Source organism: Pholcus phalangioides, unplaced genomic scaffold (genome assembly GCF_987345545.1).
Source record: "Pholcus phalangioides strain wild (caught in Gottingen) unplaced genomic scaffold, Ppha-v1.0 ptg000015l_1, whole genome shotgun sequence".
NCBI lineage: Eukaryota > Metazoa > Arthropoda > Arachnida > Araneae > Pholcidae > Pholcus > Pholcus phalangioides.
The window spans coordinates 114,351,218-114,371,558 of record NW_028301608.1 but is presented as its reverse complement, the minus strand read 5'-3'; the positions used below and the strand labels follow the sequence as shown (position 1 = coordinate 114,371,558).

Below are 20,341 nucleotides of genomic sequence, written 5' to 3'. Positions count from 1 at the left end.
AGAATCAGGCAGTAAAATAATTGAAAAATGATGAATAAAACAATCGAAAACTAGTTAGAAAAATAGTTCCAGATTCATAATTTTGAATATTATTAAAAGATATAATTTCAGAATTTGTGAAAGTTATCATTACTTTTGGGGGCCCCTGTCGATTCAGAGCCCTGGGCCAGACACAGTGACATCAGATTCGGGGGTGCAGTGTGTGTACAAGTACCCACAGAGTTGAATTAATAAATTTAGTTTTAGTGACATTTTTTATTTAGATATTCGTCCACACATATAGGACAACCTAGGTTTTAAAAGTAATGAAAATTTGTATATAATTTGTTTATAATTTGTGTTAATTGCATTTTTAATTGGGTTGCTGTTTTTTTTTTTGAAACATATGACATCCATATTTTTATGGCCATCTTTTTATCAGTCACCTCGATGGGCATTTTGCCTGTTGTGGCGTTGTATTTGTATAATTGAACAAAAAAACCTCGTCTTCTGTAGTGATTACAGTAAGTGAACACTTTTCTTTGGTATTTTTTCTCGGCTGGCCTTTCATTTTGTAATTTCAATGCTCTTTTTATCAGTTCTACATGTCTGCCAACACAAAACATGAACAGCACACTTATTCCAGCAGTTGCAACTACATTGCTCTTACAGCTCAGCCTGGCTTCCTTTATACCATCTCCTTCATTTTGCAAAACTTTACATCTGCTTCATTGATTATTGTTCACAAATCACACAAATATCAGTACTGCTCATTTTATGCAGGAAATTAGTTGTTATAAATGCGCAAAAAAAAAAATCTGAGAAAAACTCTGAAGAGTATTGAAAAACACAACCTAATGTGAAAAAAAATCTGTTTTTCATTTCCACTAGGGAAAAATCAATTTCACTTACTTTGCAATAGGGAAAAATAGGTTTCTTTTTCTTGGCAATAGGGGTAAATCACATTAGATTAAATCAGAATTATGAGAAAGGAGCAAATACCGCAAAAATCCTCCAATAGGGTTAAAACAAAGAATAATTTATTGGAGAGTTAATTCATGATTCCAAGGATCTAGCATTTTGTGGCAAATATATATGTGTCTCTAGGAAAACATTTATTTCTCAATTTGTTCAGCTTACTCCTCACCGGCCCTTAAGATCTGAAGCAGAGAAACGACATAGTCGTCCATCAAGTAGGCATTTTCCAAGTGATACTACTTTGTCGCCTTCCAGGACAACAGTTCATAGTGAGTATCTAAAAAAAAAAAAAAATTGAATTTTTTAATGTCTGAAATTTTTTTTCCATGTAACCTAGTGATTCACAATAGCAAATATTTAAAACAGCTATATTTGATAATGTTTTCCCTTTCACAAAAAAAGAAAACATCCATTTAATGCATATTAAAATTTCTGGTTATCGGAAATTAAGGTTTGTTATTGCATTTGATCTAGTATATTGTTTCTGTAGATTGTATTTTGGAGATATAAAAACAAAGTTGAGATTCATACTCGTATATTCTGCATTGAAACATAAATCAATATCAAGATGCATCTTAGATTGCAGTTAAATTGCATAAAAATGTTTTTTGACATTTCCAATCACCAAAACTCTTTGCCAAATTTGACTTTTATAAGTTACAGATTTATCTCAATCTGCGCCAAACACACCATTTGCATTGTATGATGATGTGACGCAGAGAGAACCTTCACCTCCCCCATTGCCACAAAAGCAAGCTTATGCTGATTACATGAACATTACTGGTGATGCAAGTTTCAATAGCATGCCCAGGAAAAGTTATCTTTCTGGAAGAGTTAAAAATAAAGTAAGTTTGTGGATTTTCCAAAAATGTAACAGACATATACTAATATTTATGGCATAATAAAATTATTTTGCTCCAATGCATTTTTTGATTACCTCATCAAATTTTAATATTATTTTCTTGTGTGTTATTTGTTGTCACACCGATTTAATGAGTTTTTCAATGTGATGAAGTTAGGAAATTTGCTAATTTTAAATACCATTTTTTAAAAAACCTTTTAATGTTCATGCCTAAGTATGCCAGAGGCTTTAAAGTTTCATGTTGCTACTGAGGCACATGCTACACTCGTGCAATCATTTGTCTGGACCAGGGGTTCTCAAACTGTTCCAACTTTTGTCAGGGGTGCTTCAGAGCTTCAGCCGTGACAAAAGCTTTTTGAAGAGATTCTTTGTTAAACTGTTCTGGGAAGTCACCGATAAGCTTTGAAAGGAAAAAGTTGGGCATTTTGCCTCTGCTGGTGGAAAATTTGAGAACCCATGGTTCAGACCATTAATGCGTATAAACAAAGTTTATGTTAAGCTGTATGCTTGTGTGACCATGTGCAATGATAATGCTTCAAATTTCATGGAAGCACTTAATATACTATTTATGTATTAGGGATGTATTGCTATTCCATGCGCAGAGAAAGCAGGTCTGCTCAGATAAAAAAAAAATTATAACATTGCTTGTAGAAGCTTTTGTGTTTTTATAATATTCTATTAAATTTTTCAAAAATATTGGTGAAAAGGAACTTAATTATCTTGTTTTTACTCAAAAAAAAAAAAAATAATAATAACTAGAAATGATAATATTAATTGAATTTTTTCCATGTAGCTTTCAGTGATGCATAGCATAAAAATTGCTCAATGTGAAGAATTGGGTTTAGCTCCCTTTATTTTGTATGAATGAAAGCCTTTGTAGTTTCAAAATTATTTATCTGTTCTACCCATTTGTCTCGACCAAATTTTATCAATAAACATTATTTTCTTTTCCATGTTCAAGTATGTTCATCTTGTCAATATCTTAATGTTGTGAATATATATAAATTTTCTTCTTCAGCCACCACCTCCTTTGCCTGTGAAGGAAAGCAATAATGGAGTGCCTTCAAAAGATTCAGATGAATGGTTATCAGATGCCATTACAGAAGAGATCCAAAGGGATTGTATTACAGATTTAGAAGCTGATAAATTGTTAGCATCAACGCCCTAGTCGGATATCATGCCAAAACATTGTGCTTACACATCTGTGATTGTTCCTCTATATACAATATCATTTCACATTTTTTGTTTTGAAATGGATTTTACTTCCAACTTGCGTTCAGTCATCCATTGAGTTATAGGGAAATTTCATCTTGCTAATTCATATTTGCACAGTGTATATAAATATTTTGCTGTTTGTGTGAAGTTTGAAACATCACTGGTCTCCTTTAACAGTGTTTAAGAAATTCTAAAATAATATACAAAATGCATACGGCGAAGAATGCAACATATGAGAGTTGTGTTATTTTTTTATTGTTCATTTTGTTAAGAACTTGATATAGCTGCCATAAATGATAATTCACAAGTGAATATAAATTTTGCAATACAGAAGATGGCTTATTCTTAGCATTTAAAGAAAAATGTATATATTTATACAAAATTGAATATGTATTTTTCAGTATGCAATGTACTATATTTTTATTCAAAGTGAAATGAACAGAAATGATATGTTTTAAATGAGGGACGATTGTAAATTAAACATTAATATTGACTGTGTGAACAAAACTTGGACTGATTGAATGTATGGTATTGTATCAGGGAATAAAGAAAACGTAAGTGGTTCTTGATGTCCCTATCAAAACTGTGTACATATTATCCGGACATTTGTTTTTATTACAATTGAAATGTAACTGACCCATATTTTTTTACATATATTTTCAGTCATAAATTTTAGTCTTTTTTTTTTAAATATTAAATAGCTAACTCTCTCTCTATTAGTACAGTCATGCTGCTTTGTCTGTGTAGTAATGAGCTGTCAATAGTTTTCTTCAAAAATTATTTTTCCATGTTCATTTTTAGTGATCTCAATTGATGGTGTTCCGTGTAAAGGAGTGAGCATGAAAAAAAATTTCAAATTAAATTTTGTAAAAAAAAATTACAGCATCAAAAGGAGATTGCATTTTCATGTATTTAGAAGGATGGCCATGAATGGCATGCTTTTAGTCACTTTTAATGCTCATTGCATTTATATATTTTATATCACTAAGTGTAAACATATCTGCAAAAATTTTTTCAGAATCAATTTTAGACATACATGTTATTGTGATGTGCTTACAATTAATCGCACCCTGAATGAAATTAGAACATAATACTACTTCTTTTGTGGTGCATAAAATTCATCTCTACATCAAAGAAAGACATATTTGATTAATTTTTGAACTTCATGTTGTGTAATGCTGTTTTAAAATGAATGTATGTTATATTTGCTCAATGCATCGTCTTTCTTTTCAATTTGCAAATTGTTTTAGAGGTTATGATATTGAAGTGTTAAGCTTCTTTTTTTATTTGATACTGTGAAATCTCTCTACACAATGATTTTCATGGGACTGAAGAAAATAATAGTTACAAGGAGTTTTTTTTATATCAGTTATAGATGAAACATAATTTAATGCACATTAATGCTATGAGAAATCTCTTCAACTACAAAGTACAGTGACTTTGGTTAACGAAGATAATTCGTTCTGGAATCAAGTACATTAGCTAAAACCTTTATTAGCTGAAACACGTTTTACTGTAGGTTTCTATGAAAAATTGTTTAATTTGTTCCAGGTAAACTGCTCAAAATTTAAAGATAAGTTTTTTAAACACCAATGGGCACTATAAAATAGAAACTTATAGAAGGCTAAAATGAACAGCTTCAACATCGGATTAATGAGAATTTACAGGAGGATGAGATACTGAATATATTTTTGTTTTATAATATATGTATAAAACAAAGTGTCACGTGTAGACACAACTCAGTCAAGCTCACAAATGTCTCTATCCATTTGTATTTTGGTCAGCTCATTTCTGGCTCTGATACATGCAGGTGGAAAAGATAAGCTCCTAGAATGTCCAAACTGTTCAGTTTAATGCTAAGGGGTCATTCAAGTATTACGTCAGCATCGAGGGGGGGGGGTTCGGATTTGATGACAAGTGGGGAGGGGGCTTTTGAAGGTTGATTACGTCATCAACCACCCTTTTTGAAGATATGAAATATTCTAAGCTGCTGACGAAATTTTGCTGACAAGAGGGGGGGGGGAAGGGGGTCAAAAATGGCTAAACATCTGCTTACGTAATACTTGAATGCCCCCTAAGAGTTTTGCACTGATAGAACGAGTGCTCTGGAAACATAGGCTCCTTTTTTTAAAATGCATTTTCTATCATCTGAATTTTTCATTCTAATTGAAATGGTTCAAAAACTTTAAGAAAGAGAAGTGGAGGTGCATTCAGAAAAATATTCTGAGGCAGACACGAGTTAATTGGGCTCGAGTGACAATAATTCTGATGGTTTCGGCATTAAAATTCAGCACAAAATGTGGTTATTTCAAGTTAGCACTTGCCTCCATATATCAACAAAAATATTTGTTAGCCAAATCCATATTTGTTAATCAAGGCAGAAAAATCACAAAAAACTGTTCATCAGCCAAAAAATTTGTAAGCTGTTGCATTCCTTAGCTAAGGTATCATTATAATATCATTGCATGGAAGTTTCAATGCTCATTGATTGGGAAAGAACTAAACTATAAAAATATTTTTAGTTTTATTTGATACATAATAATTACAAGGATACATATTAATTAACTAAAATATAATCCTAATAAGGAGGAGGGATGGGTAGGATCAACCAGTCCTCTTTCCTCCAAAAAATTTTATTATTTGCATGGACAGTAGGATGGAGGTGGAAAATTCGGCCCCCAATTGACTTTTGATCCCCCACCCCCCCATTCGAAGAGCCTGTATTCACTTATGGTTTAATATGGAAAAACATGAAAGACATTCCTTCGACAGATTGTTGCATGCTAATCTGCTACTATCGTGAGCTCCTATATACATACATTGTATGTGCTGAAAATGTATGAAGAAAATAAGTTGCATAAATAGTTCCTAGTGCACACATATCCTCATCATTTTTTTACACAGTCATAGTTTTGTTTTTTGTAACTTTTCAATACAGTAAACCAAGGTTTTTTTTTCAAATTCTCTGAGCTATCGAACCCAGAATCCTGGGTTTGATTACTGGTGGAGAGAATGACACTTTTACCCAAGTTCAGCTTGTCGTAATATTCATAAAGTCTGTTGATTTCATGTATCTTGGCCAAACAAAAAAACATCATCCATCCCTATGATAACAATGTTAGTCAGTATGGGTTAAGTCCATTTTGTATCTGCATTTATTTTTTATTTTGGCAAATTTTCAGTTTCAGGCAGTTAGGCATCATAACAACTTGAAAAAATAAATTATGAAGAAACAAGAATATTTTATCGAAATTTTTATTGCTCACAAATATTTTATATTTTAGTAGTATTGTTTGTTTTCCTTAATTTTTAATAACCCAGTGTGCTGATTAGATGAGTAATTATTGTACAGTTTTGAACAAAAAAAAAAAAAATACTGAAAATAATTTCAGCTTCCAGTGAAGAAAAATAACTTGTATATGGGCTGTTCTTGAAGTTTGTTGATGTAATTTCTTACATTTCTCTACATTTTTGTTTGAATATTCAGCAACTCAGTGTATTATAAACAGAGTCAACAACATGTTTTTATGTTGTGGGATTTTTACTTCATCTGTTGTATACTTTTCTTAATCATATCACACATGTTTCTGCCATAATTATTGTTGAGCTATTGTGAGTGTATTATTAAAAATTAAGAAATAAATTATATATTTTATGTTTCACATATGATGCTTTTATATCATATCAGAATACAAACAGCATGAAGAAAAAATTGCAAATTACTTTGCAATTTTTTGAAAATTGTTTCATTATTAAGGTTCTTTTTATTTCTGGTTTATTGCTAATTTTTTTTTTGTCAGATTTTCTTTTGATGAAAGAAAAGTTGAAATTTTTTGAATACTTTTATTCAAAATTCTTATTGTTTCAAGTGTAAGTTCCTACACTTGAATAGGTAAGTTTCATGAACTACTTAAGCAGCCAAGTGCTGCGTGGAATTTATTTTTTTAATTTAGCACAACAGAATAAAAATCCAAGTGATGCATTGTTTTGAAATATTTATTTAGAACTGTAACACATGATTAAACTTTGAAAATTGGGACATGCAACTTGCGTGCATGTAAACTAAAAATTTGTCCTGGAAAAAAAAGGCAAGCGAGTTAGTATTACACCCCTTTTTATACTCTTGGTGGCTGATGTAATACGTCGCACAAAGTGTTGCCACACTACAAAATTGCACACTTTTAACATTCTGTTGGATTGCTTTTAACAGAAATTAAATGCACATTCATCACAAACACAGACCAATTTCATGAGTCATGCGATATCTCAAAACTTATTTCTGGCAAAATTTGGATCAATGTTTCACCAAGATCGGTAGTGGATCAAGGAAGAGACGAATGACTCCTCCTACATCTCTGTGATAAGTTTCACAGACTCTTGATTGGGTTTATGAAAGACTTGGAGATGACAATCCAGACCCATGGTCATGTAACCAATTTTTCAAAGTTAGAGATAGATTTCAGCATATTCCTCCCGAGATGTGCTATTGTTTTCAGAGAAGTAAATATCCATTTATGGGCATAAATGGATATTACACACTGCTCCTTGGACTGGGGGGGGGGGGGGAGATAATTACACCACCAACGTTAGACATGACCCCCCTGCTCTATCCCTTTCGAGAAGGGGGTAATTACAGACCAGACTGTGTATATAGGTACAGTGAACTGGGGGTGGGGTGGGAATGAATACCCACCTCCTACCAATGCCAAGCCAATAATATAATTTTTTTACCAAACGGGAGGTGGGAGAATCGCTCTACCCTATGTTTATGGGCAAATATGTCGATTAAATACGCTGAAACCACTCCATAACAGAAACGAACCCAGATCACTAGTTCCACTTGAGGCGTGCACAGTAGGCACGCAGGATTTTCTCAAGGGGGGGGGGGGGTTTACTTTTGGGATAAGTATATATTCCACGAAAATTCGGAATTGGCTGTTACAGATTTTGGCTGCAATTTGATTTTGCAGAAGAAATCCTATGAGAAAGGTGACACCACCTCTATCAGGATATCTATTTAATGGGCTACAAGTACGCTGAGTAGCTAGCAAAGTGGAAAATCAAATTGTCAAAATTTACTAAAATGTCTACTTTGACAAACGCAGATTTCGGTGATGTATTGCAAGCAAAAGCCTAAATTTCTACAGAACCAGAACCCGATATGGTTGACAGTAAGCTCTTTCGTATGCTAGAGCAATGGATAAGGTTTTTGTAAATTTGACAGATAGCTAGAAGGGTGTTTGCGGAATTGGTGATTAAAAATTTTGGTGGTAATTCGATTTTGAACTTTGCCAACCTTTCAGCGCTTGCAGCTCGTCATCAGATCTAGACATTTCAATGAAACAGGTGTCACTTTTAGGATTTTTCTACACTAGGGTTTTTTCTACTCTTTCCAAATATGTGCTTAATTTACGTATAGGCCTCTCAAAAAATGCACAAATTCTGTTTTTTTTGGACTTGATACATTTCTCTTCTGTAATCGATTATACCCCGTAACTCGAAAACGATTCGAGATAGAACAGGGTTGGTAGGGTGTTTTATGCTCCACTTGAGCTCGTCTATCACCCCTTTCGTTTGGCAGGATAGGTCACGTTCACCCTGTTAAACGAGCACTTGAACGAATCATCACGAAACTCTTATCACGATGAGAACAGGTCATCCAGTGGAAAATTGTGAAGAAAAGAAACTTTTTGGAAAAAAAAGTAAATTTACTTTACTTATAAAAGCCTACATTCTTGAGAATATTTTTCCCTAGAAAATTCCGAAATTTAGAAATTTTTTTTCAAAAAAGTGACAATATACAGGGTGGGTACTATCGACCGCCCAATGATTACATACGTCATTGTTGAAAACTTATGCAGAAAAGTGTTTTCAGTTTTTTTGATTTGACCAATAATTATGGAGTTACACGCTTTAAAAATTGATGATGTCACTTTTGAATCCTGCCAAATTCACCGAACATGCACTAAACGTAAAACTTGACGTTTTCAAGTTGTTAGCAATGCTATTATTTGATAGTAATCAAAGCTAAAGCTGTGCTAACTATATAGTTTTTTTTCTCTTTGCGTGGTTTTATAGTTTTTTCCCCTCAAAAAAATTTGACTCAACAGCGAAGGAAAGAAAATTACCGCATTTTGGAAAAAAAAGTTGATTTTGGCAAAAAAACTTTTCCAATAGTTTGGCTAACACTTTACGTATCTAGTGATAAATTTGTGAATGTAGAAGAGCGAAGGGTAACACGTAATAACAAGGTTAACACAACTTTACACAAAGAGGAAAAAGCGCCAATCGTGAAAGAAAATAACTGAATTTGGCGTTTTTATGGGGTTGAATATTTAAGTTCATTTTCAATTAGTGGCAACCCACTGCATGGGGAATTTCTTTTTTGGTTGGGTGTCCGGCTCGTAACTGACCGTTACAAAACTGGGGACACGGACAAAACTAACGCGTCACAAAATTTCAAAACTTTATAACTCCCTTAATATTTGTCATATCTTAAAAACGGAAAACACTTTTCCATAGTAGTTTTTCACAAGGAATCACGTGTGTAATTATTGGGTGTGGTCAATAACATCCACATTGTATACTTCATATTATTGTTTATATTGTATAGTAAATATAAGTATTGTTTATCACGCACTGTGTTGTTATTAGCTACAGATTTATATTGTCGAATTTTTAATATGAATTTTGAACATTGACAATTACTTCGTGGAGGAGGAAGTAATTAGTGATTTTGAACGAAGGGGGGGGGGGATTTTTCGTTTTGTGAATTCGAGTGCTTGTTAGTGTCCTATATGTAAGGGAAAAAAACTTAAATTGGGATTTTTAAAATTTTTTTTTAAACGTTTCCCGCGAAAGCGTGACTAATTAATAATTACGGTGGAAAATGTTTTTCTTTAGCATGATTGCTTACAAAAAAGTAGATAAAAATAGTGTTTTTTTTTATACATATTTTTTAATACTCAAATGCACAAGGAAAAAATTATATGAAATAAGACGCCAGGAATTCGAAATTGTTCTCGGTGTTTTAATTTAGCATATAAAAATTATTAAAAATGGGCGCTAAGCATTAAAGTTTCGTGTATGGATGTTTCAAGTGGATTTATCTCAGGATTTCACAATCTATTCAGTCCGCGGGTCACATAGAAGCGCATTTACAGGGGGGGGGGGATGAGCGGGATCTAGCCCTGATCGGCAAGTTCGGAGAGGCAGCAAATTTGGGGAATGACTTGTCAAGAAATTTAGAGTAGAGAAGGAGAGAAGTGTAGCGCAAAAAAAACCACAAGTCTGTCTAGAGATTGAGGGGCTAGGTCTGTGAGTGACTTGAAGAATGAATGTGCAAACATGTTAGTACTGAAGAGAGTGAGGGAGTAAGTCAGTGAGTGACAAACAGTGACCTATAGAGTGAAGGACCAGGTCTGCGAGCGAATGATGAAGTAGGTGACCGAATGATTGACTATATGTGAGTGGGTGAGTGTCCGCAAAGACGAACCCTTCTTGTCCCTCCGAGATTGGTCACTCATAGGGTTATGCGCTTGATCACTCATGCAGTCATTTACTTGGATGCTCACTTTGTCACTCATACTGTCTCTCTTTGTCACTCATACTGTCTCTCACTTGGTCACTCATATAGTCATGAGTTTGGTCACTCAAACAGCCACTTACTTAGTCACTCATGTGGTCATTCTTACAATAGCATATCCGGTTAGGGCAGGTGAAAATATCGGTGGCAAAATTTCCATAAATCAATAAAAGTAATAGAATGAACTCTGTTTGTCGCAGCTGAGGTGCCATCAAGTTCTGCGGCATGTCACGATTTCCCTATAAGGAGATATGCCATGTCTTGTTCATCAGGCTCAACATGTCGCTGTTTCCAGCAGCAGCCACGAAACAAGTTCAAGTAGCATTGATGCTGATTCTTCGAAGTGATAATTATTTTAAGGCCCTAGGACACTACTTCACTACACACCAATTCCGGCCATATCACTGTATGGAATTTACTGCCGTTAACGAGTTAGGTTGAAAACGAGGGAACCATCTATCTGTGGTCACCTTAAGCTCGTTAACGGAAAATATCTTGTTATTTATATTCTTCCCCCAAATCGGGACCTGACTGTAACCTAAGGTCCTAGGAACGGGTTCTTAACCTTTTTTTAGCTGCAACTCAAAATATACTGAATGATCAACCTCGCAACTCGTGGGCCTGTTTGGTTTTCAAAATCCTTGAAACCCGCGGCGCAATAAGTGCATTAATAACAGGATTGTAAATGAATGTGTACGACCTCTAGAGGTCTTTAAAATACTGGGTAGACCTATGCGCCATATTTGAGAAGAAGGATGGCGTCAGTGATATATCACCATAACCAATCGCTGTTCCCTATCCAGCCCTAAAAAATGATTCCACACATTATTTGGAGCAGAAAAAACAGTTTTATGTTCAAAAATCGCTGGCGATCCCGCTATCCTTTATAGGTGCCTCAGTCCGGCTTATACAGGGTGATTAATTAATTCGTTGACCCTAGAGTCATACTTCCAATTAGAAAAGTATCCAAATAAAGTGTAGACCTCAGATACGTTATTCATGTTGCAAGGGGTTGTACAGTTATTAATATAAAAACATCAACTTTTTATATGGACACCCTGTCCTCAAAAAACCCGAAAAGAAACTAGTTGCACTGTCTCTCCCGAGGCCAACAAAAAGAATTCCACGTTTTCAAGTGTAATATTCGCTGGGATATTTGAATTGAAAAAACTGAGAAAAATTGGGAAAGGACAGCATAAACTAGGGAAAGAATCGTTGTCCGTTAGTTTTTATGCTGTTTTTTTCCCACTTTTTCCAAATATTTGAATCCATCCATCTCAGCGAATATCGCACTTAGAAACGTGTTATTTTTTGGTGGCCTCAGAAGAGACTTGGCAACAACTTTTTAATTGGGTTTTTGAGGACAGGGTGTCCGTCTAAAAAGTTAGCTTTTGTATTTAAATTTAAATATTGTATTTGTATTTTAATAACTATGCAACCCCCTTCGCAACATGAATAACATATCTGTGTGAGGTCCACACTTTATTTGGTCACTTTCTCTAATTGGAAGGATGATTCTAGGATCAACGGTTCGTCATTAAAATGCGGCAAGGGGAATTAAGTAACCACCCTGTAGATTAGCGGTTCTCAACCGGTGCTCCGCGGCCGCTCAAGCAAAATAAAATATATCAGTAAATCTGATAAATGAACAAAAAAAAGAAGCTTCCAGGATGCTCCATAGAAATTGTAAACTAGAAAGTGCTCCGCCAATCAAAAGAGGTTGAGAACTGCTGCTGTAGATTAAAAAATCCTGCCTTTGGTTTAACGTGGGTGCGAACTACATTAGACTGGCATAAAGTGCCCTCTACCAGTGACTTTGCAATCATAATTTTTTTAAATTTCGGAATCATCGAGTGTACATTTTGAATGCATGTACACAAATTTTGGTTTGAACTGACTATTAGTTACAGCTACAAAATGCTCAGTGAATTTCTTTTGGAGATTTTGCATCTTAATTGGCGTCATTAGGTGTCGATGTAAAATATTACGAACGTTTATATCGATTGCTGATGTTCTTAATAATCTGAAATCTCCTTTATGCACTCGCGCTCATTATAGGTATCATTAGCGTTTTGAGGGGCTACTAAAAACACAGAAGCTCATAATAAAGACGTTTGTTCAAAGGCACGAAATTGGGTAAGCTTTTCTACGAGGAATTCATAAGCTATCATCAAGTACATAATTATGCGAGATGCGTCCGGGACTTGAAACTGATATTACTAGCCGTTTGGGAGTCGCAGCGTGTATATTTTCGGAACACTTCAAAATTTTAATGATAGCTATACATTTTACTGCGCTGATTATCTGAAATATCACACTGAATAACCCACATGCATTTATGCAAATAAATACCAAAAGAGACAATATGGAGACATTAATTTTCATACTTGAGAAGATATAAATGAAATCAATGATATTGCTCGAATATCCAACTCAAAAGTATAGGTTTGGCTAATTACTTCATATTTAATCTCCTGCGCTTCGTATTTCTCGAACTGAATATTTCAAAAATCGAGAATTCAATACAATTTTTAAAATTATTGATGGGGCGGAAAATCCCACTAATTTCCGCATTTCTACAGTAAAATCGACAATTTTAGCACTGATTTCTATGAGGATCACCCTTTTCCTGACTCTCAAAGCGATGCTGATGATGATTATGACGTCTATTCAAAAAGCCTCATTACTGAGAGTATATTGAAAATGTGGCAAACTATTATACATATACTAACAGGATTAAAGAAGTGACAAACCGTTGTAAAGGCATATACGCGTCTGAAACGCATTGCTAGGGAACCACGGTAACCAAAGTAAACGTTCGGAAAGTGATTGTTGAGGCCCAAAAACCATTGTTGCCGGATAGTGTTTTTGCCCATTTTGGGCATTTGCCCTGGGCTGACGAAATTTTAAAGTAGCCTATCGTTCAAGTCGGGTCCCATTTGGTATATATGCAAAATTTGGCGACGATCGATCTAAAATTGTAGATTTGTATAGAGAACATACACACACATAGAAAATCAATTTTATATATATAGATATAGATATGTTGAATGTTTTGCGTATGCAAAAGTTTTAAACAAATTTATATTTAAATTTTCACAACCATATTTTCCATATGGAAGAAGAGGAACAACTCCTGCAATTCCTTTAATTGAGTTTTTTCAAAACATTGATATTTCTCTTTCTTGGGTCGTAGTTCTATATCTTAGACAATCACTGTTATATTCTGTACTCGTTACATCGAACTTTTACTGTGTTTTGTGTGTGACCCAAGGTATAGTATTTTTACTTATTTATCGAACGCCTCAGAGGCTTATTTCAAAGATTAATTCTATCTACAAGAAAAATCGAAGAGGAAATATTCTTTTCTCACGATTTTCTTTATAATAATGGTAAATGTGTATGTAATACAGAGACTCATTCATTATTTTTATGAAACCAGAGTCAAAAGAGCCATGATCACAGCGCCACTTTAGAAAGTTTGTTGTGTGAGAGAAAGAGAAATTGGCGTCATTTTTCACTCGGTCACATTTAAGAACTGCTTTTAGCGAATCGCTGGGAATAGAAAACACTTGATTAATTAGCCACAGGGTCTGAATTATAATTATTGGGCGAATTATTATTTTGCTATGAAATTCTGTTCGTCGTTTCTCACACGGTAAATGAAAGTGACCATAAACAATACCACATGCAATATTTCATTTCACATAAGATTCGTAGGGAATTTTTTTCCATTTAATTCTATTCAATGAATTTCATTTCTCAAAAAATGAATTTCATTTAATTACGAGAAAAAAAGTAAAATTAATGGATTTCCGAGGCTTTTAATTAATTGAATACACGAGAAGTAAATTTCAAACTGATGCAACACAAACAGGCTTCTGTTTTAAATCCTCCAATTTTGCATCGTCTCAAGAAAATATAGAAGTTTCTACAATAACAAAAAGCGTTTGATTTTGATATAATACTAACTAGAGCACGATTTAAGCACCAGATCTAAGCTTTAATGAACTTCCGGGATTAGAATTACTTCGCATTGTATAATAAATCAATATAATTTTAATGGAAAAGTTCTATAAAGCAATTTTCCCCGTTTTTTTCCATTAGACAGGGTGTCCTGTAAGTGTTAATGTGACCTTTGTCTCATCAATCGACCGTCGTAAAGGTATAATTTAGATTTAAAAAATGCTCAAAAGGCGTTCAAAAATTACCCTGTACCAGTTTTGAGAGTAAAAATACAGTGTGTAAAAACAAAAAAATCTAAATTTTTATACGGTCTGTCTGTCCTCTAACTTAAAATTAGAAAATTGTTTCCCTGTCTCTCTCCTGGGACCAACAAAAAGTTTGTAAATGCAATATTCACTGAGATATTCGAATTCAATAGACGAAGAAAAGTTGAGGCAGGGCAGCATAAATAAGGGAAAGGGGCGTTGTCCGCTGTTGTTTCATAACTTTCCTCCGATTTTTAATTCAAATATCTTAGCGAATATTGCATTTAGAAACATGAAATTTTTTTCTGTTGGCTCAGGAGATACAAGGCAACAACGTTCTGTAATTGGGAGTTAGATGACAAGGGGAACCGTATAAAAATTAATATTTCTTATTCTGTGACACACTGTATTCTCACTCTCAAAACTGGTAAATATTCACAAACAGCAGTAATTTCACAAGCGTTCACCTTCTCGCATTCGAGATATAACTTGACGCAGAAATGATTACTTATTGGCATTTCAGTGACCTGAGTTCAAAATCCCAGGTTTTATAAATTATTTAACCCTTTAAAAGGCCATTTTTTTTAGTGATGGTAAATCAGAATATTTTTGGGATTGAGATTGATTTAAGAAAATTAAATTAGCTCATTAAGTAACAAATTAAAAATTCATTATGTAATTAATTTTTAGATTATTTAGACTGATTATTTCTCAGATAATGTAGATTAATTAACTTTTTGTTGTTGTTGCCGAAGTTATTAATTGGTGGTAGTTTTAATGATAGGTGGTAAAATAGTTTTCCATGGACATTTAAAAATTGATGAATTTGGTGGGAGCATACCTCTCACGGCTTTAGAAAGGGTTAAATATCATTTTACACATTCCTGTATATTTAGACATTTCTTTCCAATTTCACTTAAAAAGTATTTCTAGTATTCCTCCAAAGAGTTGGAAATGTTCAGTCTATATAATGATAACAACATTCGTTCCATAACCGAGGAAATACCGGTTGATATTATGAGCCGAAAACTGAGTCCGGTTTTCTGCTGAAATAATTTTAGTTCGAATAGTATTTGGTGCTTCACCTATTATAATTGTTTTCGGACTTGGGTCAATTATGTTCAAGCTAGAAAATAAAAAGAGGATATTCAAAAATGTTTGAAGTTTAATTTGACATTAATTGTAAAATTTCAAGTTGAATGTTTGGGTTAGCAACATCAGTTAAATGATAGAAAATACATCAAATTAACTCGAATTCAACTTTCAATAAATTTTTCATATGATATTTTGTATCATAATCATCCTGATGTTTTAGGTTTAAAATAATTGAAACTATGACCAAAAAATATGATTCAAATATGAATTAAAATGTTATTGTGAGTAAAACTTTTTGTGCGCATGTCATTGTCTTTCACAAAATAACTTCTGTTAGCAAATGGGGGAAATATAATCCATTATATGATAAAGAAAAAATATAATAAGTACACATTTTGTACTTTCTTGGCCATCAGCAGAAGCTCATGTAGCAAATCTCATTGATTATCATCAGGTAATGCTCCAATGCTAAACTTATTTGTGCTTTTGAACAGTACTTAAAGTTACTACGGACTACTCTGACGTGACGTGGGGACACAGTCCCACGTCAGAGTGGCCTTTAGATATGCCGTCAGTAAATAGAGCCGAAGTAACTTGTAACTGTCAATTGAAGTCGAAAAACTCAGAAATAGCTTCACTGCATCAATGATATTATTGCAAAAAAGCCACTGAAAAGGAGCATATTATCGATAGAGGAAGAAGTATGTCCAATAAAAATTGAGTACCATTCAATTATTTTAACTTTTTAGTAATAATTTTCATTCCAACAGCGATAGAACAATAATTTCTGGTTTTTTTTTCATTTGTGATTAGGATTATTACATGTTGTCTTTTCTAAGACATTCTAAAAGGAAACAAAAAACAACTTTTGAGAATCCTGAGGAGTACAAGTATAAGTTGTGGTTTCCCAAAAAAAATTTAAGTCACGGCGCACTTTTTTAGAGAAAAGTTTATCGTGGAGCGAACGTTCCCAGGGTCGACAAAAGTCGCGCTGAACCGGATGCAATTAACATTTAGTTTTTACGCATGTCATGACCATACGTCCCGATTACAACAAAACTGTCCTGTTTTTGGAAAACGAAAGAAATTTGGTTAAATATTTAATAAAGAAACAATTGTTTTTTTTAATAGGGTATTTTCGCGTTTGAGAAATTTACAGGTTTGGTAGTGTTTTGTAGGAATTCAATTGATCTCATTGAAAAAAATATGAACATTCATATATTCTAAGATGTTTTTTTCTGATTCCTTTGAAAATGGGGGATTTTCAACATTTTGTAGAGGGGTAAGCGAGGACTCTCAATGATTTTTCAACGCAAGGGCTTCAACCGGGGATCTTGGATGCATAGGAGGGTCTCATGATTATTTGAGATCTGGGAGAACGATTTTACAGAGAAAGTATGTAAGATGGTAGGGGAATAAATTACCTTTTGGGTAAGATAAATATACAAGGGAACGACCGATGGGTCAACTTACTTCGGTCGCTCCCTTGTATATCAGCTGGTAGGCTTTCAACCGTATCGGGGCACCTGAACATCACTTGCCCCCCTTTCTCGGGATGCACACGATGCTTTTAAGATGGCCGCAAATTCGATCTGCTGCTACGAGGTTTGAGCCCTGTCAGCCTATAGAGAGGCATGTTCACGAATTAAGAGCTTTGATTATAACCATCTCCAGAAGAAAAGCACCCGTACAAGAACTCTGACTGGAATTGAAATAATAATGATGCTAATCATTGAATCATAGGGTGTTCACCCAAGTTGTCGGTAAATATCTTCGGAGTGCGGAATCAAGCATTCATCCTCAATGGTTTAAGTGAGCACCATGAACCCCCCCGGGTTCCCGTTGAGGGGTAAACGGGACAAATCTTATTATTGTTTTTTTTTTTTTTTACTTTATAAGTTCACCATACAGGAGACCCATCAATATATCAGTCAAGGGAGCCTGGCTTCAGGTTGTGGAGGCCATAGGTGAGCATTGAGATGCTTACGAGAAAGGAAAAAAAAAATAATGTGCTCTCTAACTTTTTTTCTCCAGATAGTGGGCACATTCTATTTTATTTCACCTGCACAGAAACTCCTAGTGTTTCTCTGTGCACACGCTACCTTATACAATTTAGGAATTTTTCTCTGCTCAGCAGAGAACTCTGTGTACAGGGAAGTATTGTCAGTCATTCCCAGCTTCTAAGCGTCCATACTTTGCAAACTTATTCACTAAAATGCTTTTCTTTGTTACTTTTGTCCACAACCAATAAAGAGGGTAAAAATAAAATTGTATAAGTAAAAATGTGCTTTTTATAGAAAATATATGCACAGCGTAGTATATATTATATTACATGCAAACATCATTAAACTGGAACTACTGCTGTCACCCATCAAATAAAAAAATACAACTATTGCGATTCTTCGAATGATATTGATGATCGAATTTTCAGTATTGAGCCCCATAGAAAACTTCGATATTATAGATGTTATTAAATATTTTATACGCAATAATATCAATTAAATTATTAAGTTTGATTAAAAATTTTTGACGATTGATATTTGTATATATATGGTAAATCAACATTAGTAAGATGCGAAGAATAAAATCCTCCTTCATGCTTCAAAATATTACTACCAGAAAGAACATAGGCTAGAATAAGTTCCAATTTATATAACTTTCAGTTACGAAAAACAGAATTCTAGTTTAATGATGTTTGCAACTTCAAGGCGCGAATGCGAGCCGATCTCCCCGTTAAAAAGTCTCGCCGCAAAGAGCAACAGCCCAACATTATTCAATCATTACACTTCATTCACAGTGAGAAAAGTTGGTGGCAGGTGGCATAACAAGCATTACACAAAAATAAAACTTCAAGTCAGGTTCACAACACATACACACACATTCCAACTTGCACCAGTTCGTTAGAAGTTCCGCGGAGGAATATGGACGATGTACATGTGTGGTTTAGTAGTAGCGTCTATACCCAACATGTAAGATCAACTGCTACCGATTATACGTACATACACAATCTGCATCGAGGTCTAATTTATGACTGAAAAATAAAAACAATTTAGAAAGCAAAAGAAAGAAAAACTGAACATTTTTACAAAAACAAGAGGACGGCCGAACAATATTTTCCAGGAACGGAGAGAAAGTTCGTGTCCGCTAAAAATGGGACGCATGATCTCCCGGTAAAAATTCGTAGAACGCCACGCGAAATGATCTTGATTGATTGCAAGGCTTGGAAAAAGGTTAACTATCCCTGAGAAACAGTATAACATAAAATAAACAATGTTAATGTAATAATTCAGAGATGTGGCCGTTTTTCCTTTTCTTTCATCAACTCCTTAGTATAATTTTCGACGGAATTTCGATTTTTTCTGCATTAAGGAAAAAAAAAATATCGCATTTGCCACCTTATAAAATACGTATTTTGCTCCTTTAAAATCAGTCTAAAAAAGTTTAATCTTGTACAACGGTGCAATTTCTGTGCAAAATATGCATAAAAAAATCTACGTACCACACACTCGTAAACACGATATTCGATTGACCATACTCCAATACAAATTTTTTATTTCTAAGTTTTCAGGAAGAAGTAAAAAAAAGAGCAAAAAAAAAACACACCCACGCACCAAATTCCAAAGCTGATGCATGTCATGTTATCTCAGTCGATATCTTCGAGAAAAGAATATAAATACTCCGAAAATATTTTCTTTATTCCCCTTGTAGATATTTCATGAAAAAAAAGTTTTCTAAGTTAAAGATGGCTCCCAATAGAAATATTTGTTGGTGTTTTTTTGTTGAATATTTCCAAAATATTTATTGCGACATTCTGTTGAAACTGGAATTTCCTTAGAATCAGACAAGATAAAAGGAAGACGTTCTGGTGTTTTCTTATATTGTTTGCCGACGGAGAAAAAGTGTATGTGTCTTATATTTCATGTGTCTTTTATCACCGGACAATCAGATGCATTTTGGACGCGATCCAACTACCAACCAGTGAGACAATTGCCTGATAAGAAAGCGAGTGTTGAAGGCAATTTTCTTTTACAACTTTTCTTTTGATCAATGCGTTTCTTGTTTCGCATTCAGCTCAGTTTTGTGACTTTTTGTATTCCCATTATAGAAAAGACCGGATCATCTTAAGGATCTCCCGCAGAAAGGCTCGAGGAAGCGGAACTATATTAATACCAGGATTTAATTGGATCAGAGTGCATACTGGAGAATCACTTTTTTTATGGCAGTGAAACAAAAAGCTGCAAAAAATATTCATTATTAAAAGTAGTTTGAAATTCTTATACGTACTACAGTATGCATGTTTAATTTGTTTTTGTACGGGTTTTTTTTTACTCCCTGTAAACTCTTTAATTAAACCTCCCAAATAATTTTCGAGACGTCTGGATAGACGAAATATGGTAAATTTATTAATGATCTGTG

General features: G+C 34.0%; 1 protein-coding gene across 2 annotated transcripts in view; it reads left to right on the top strand.

Moving 5' to 3' along the window:
• mbc (dedicator of cytokinesis protein myoblast city) overlaps nucleotides 1-3,718 on the top strand; it is a 56,790-nt gene extending 53,072 nt beyond the window's left edge. Inside the window, exons 39-41 of one of the 2 annotated variants that reach the window (XM_089245182.1) lie at nucleotides 1,115-1,226; nucleotides 1,615-1,802; nucleotides 2,838-3,718. In XM_089245182.1, coding sequence (XP_089101308.1) covers nucleotides 1,115-1,226; nucleotides 1,615-1,802; nucleotides 2,838-2,987 — 450 coding nt within the window. In that variant the 3' untranslated portion in view covers nucleotides 2,988-3,718. The remainder of the gene's footprint in view (nucleotides 1-1,114; nucleotides 1,227-1,614; nucleotides 1,803-2,837) is intronic. The other variant, XM_089245181.1, reaches the window with a different exon arrangement.
• Nucleotides 3,719-20,341: the final 16,623 nt, after the last annotated feature.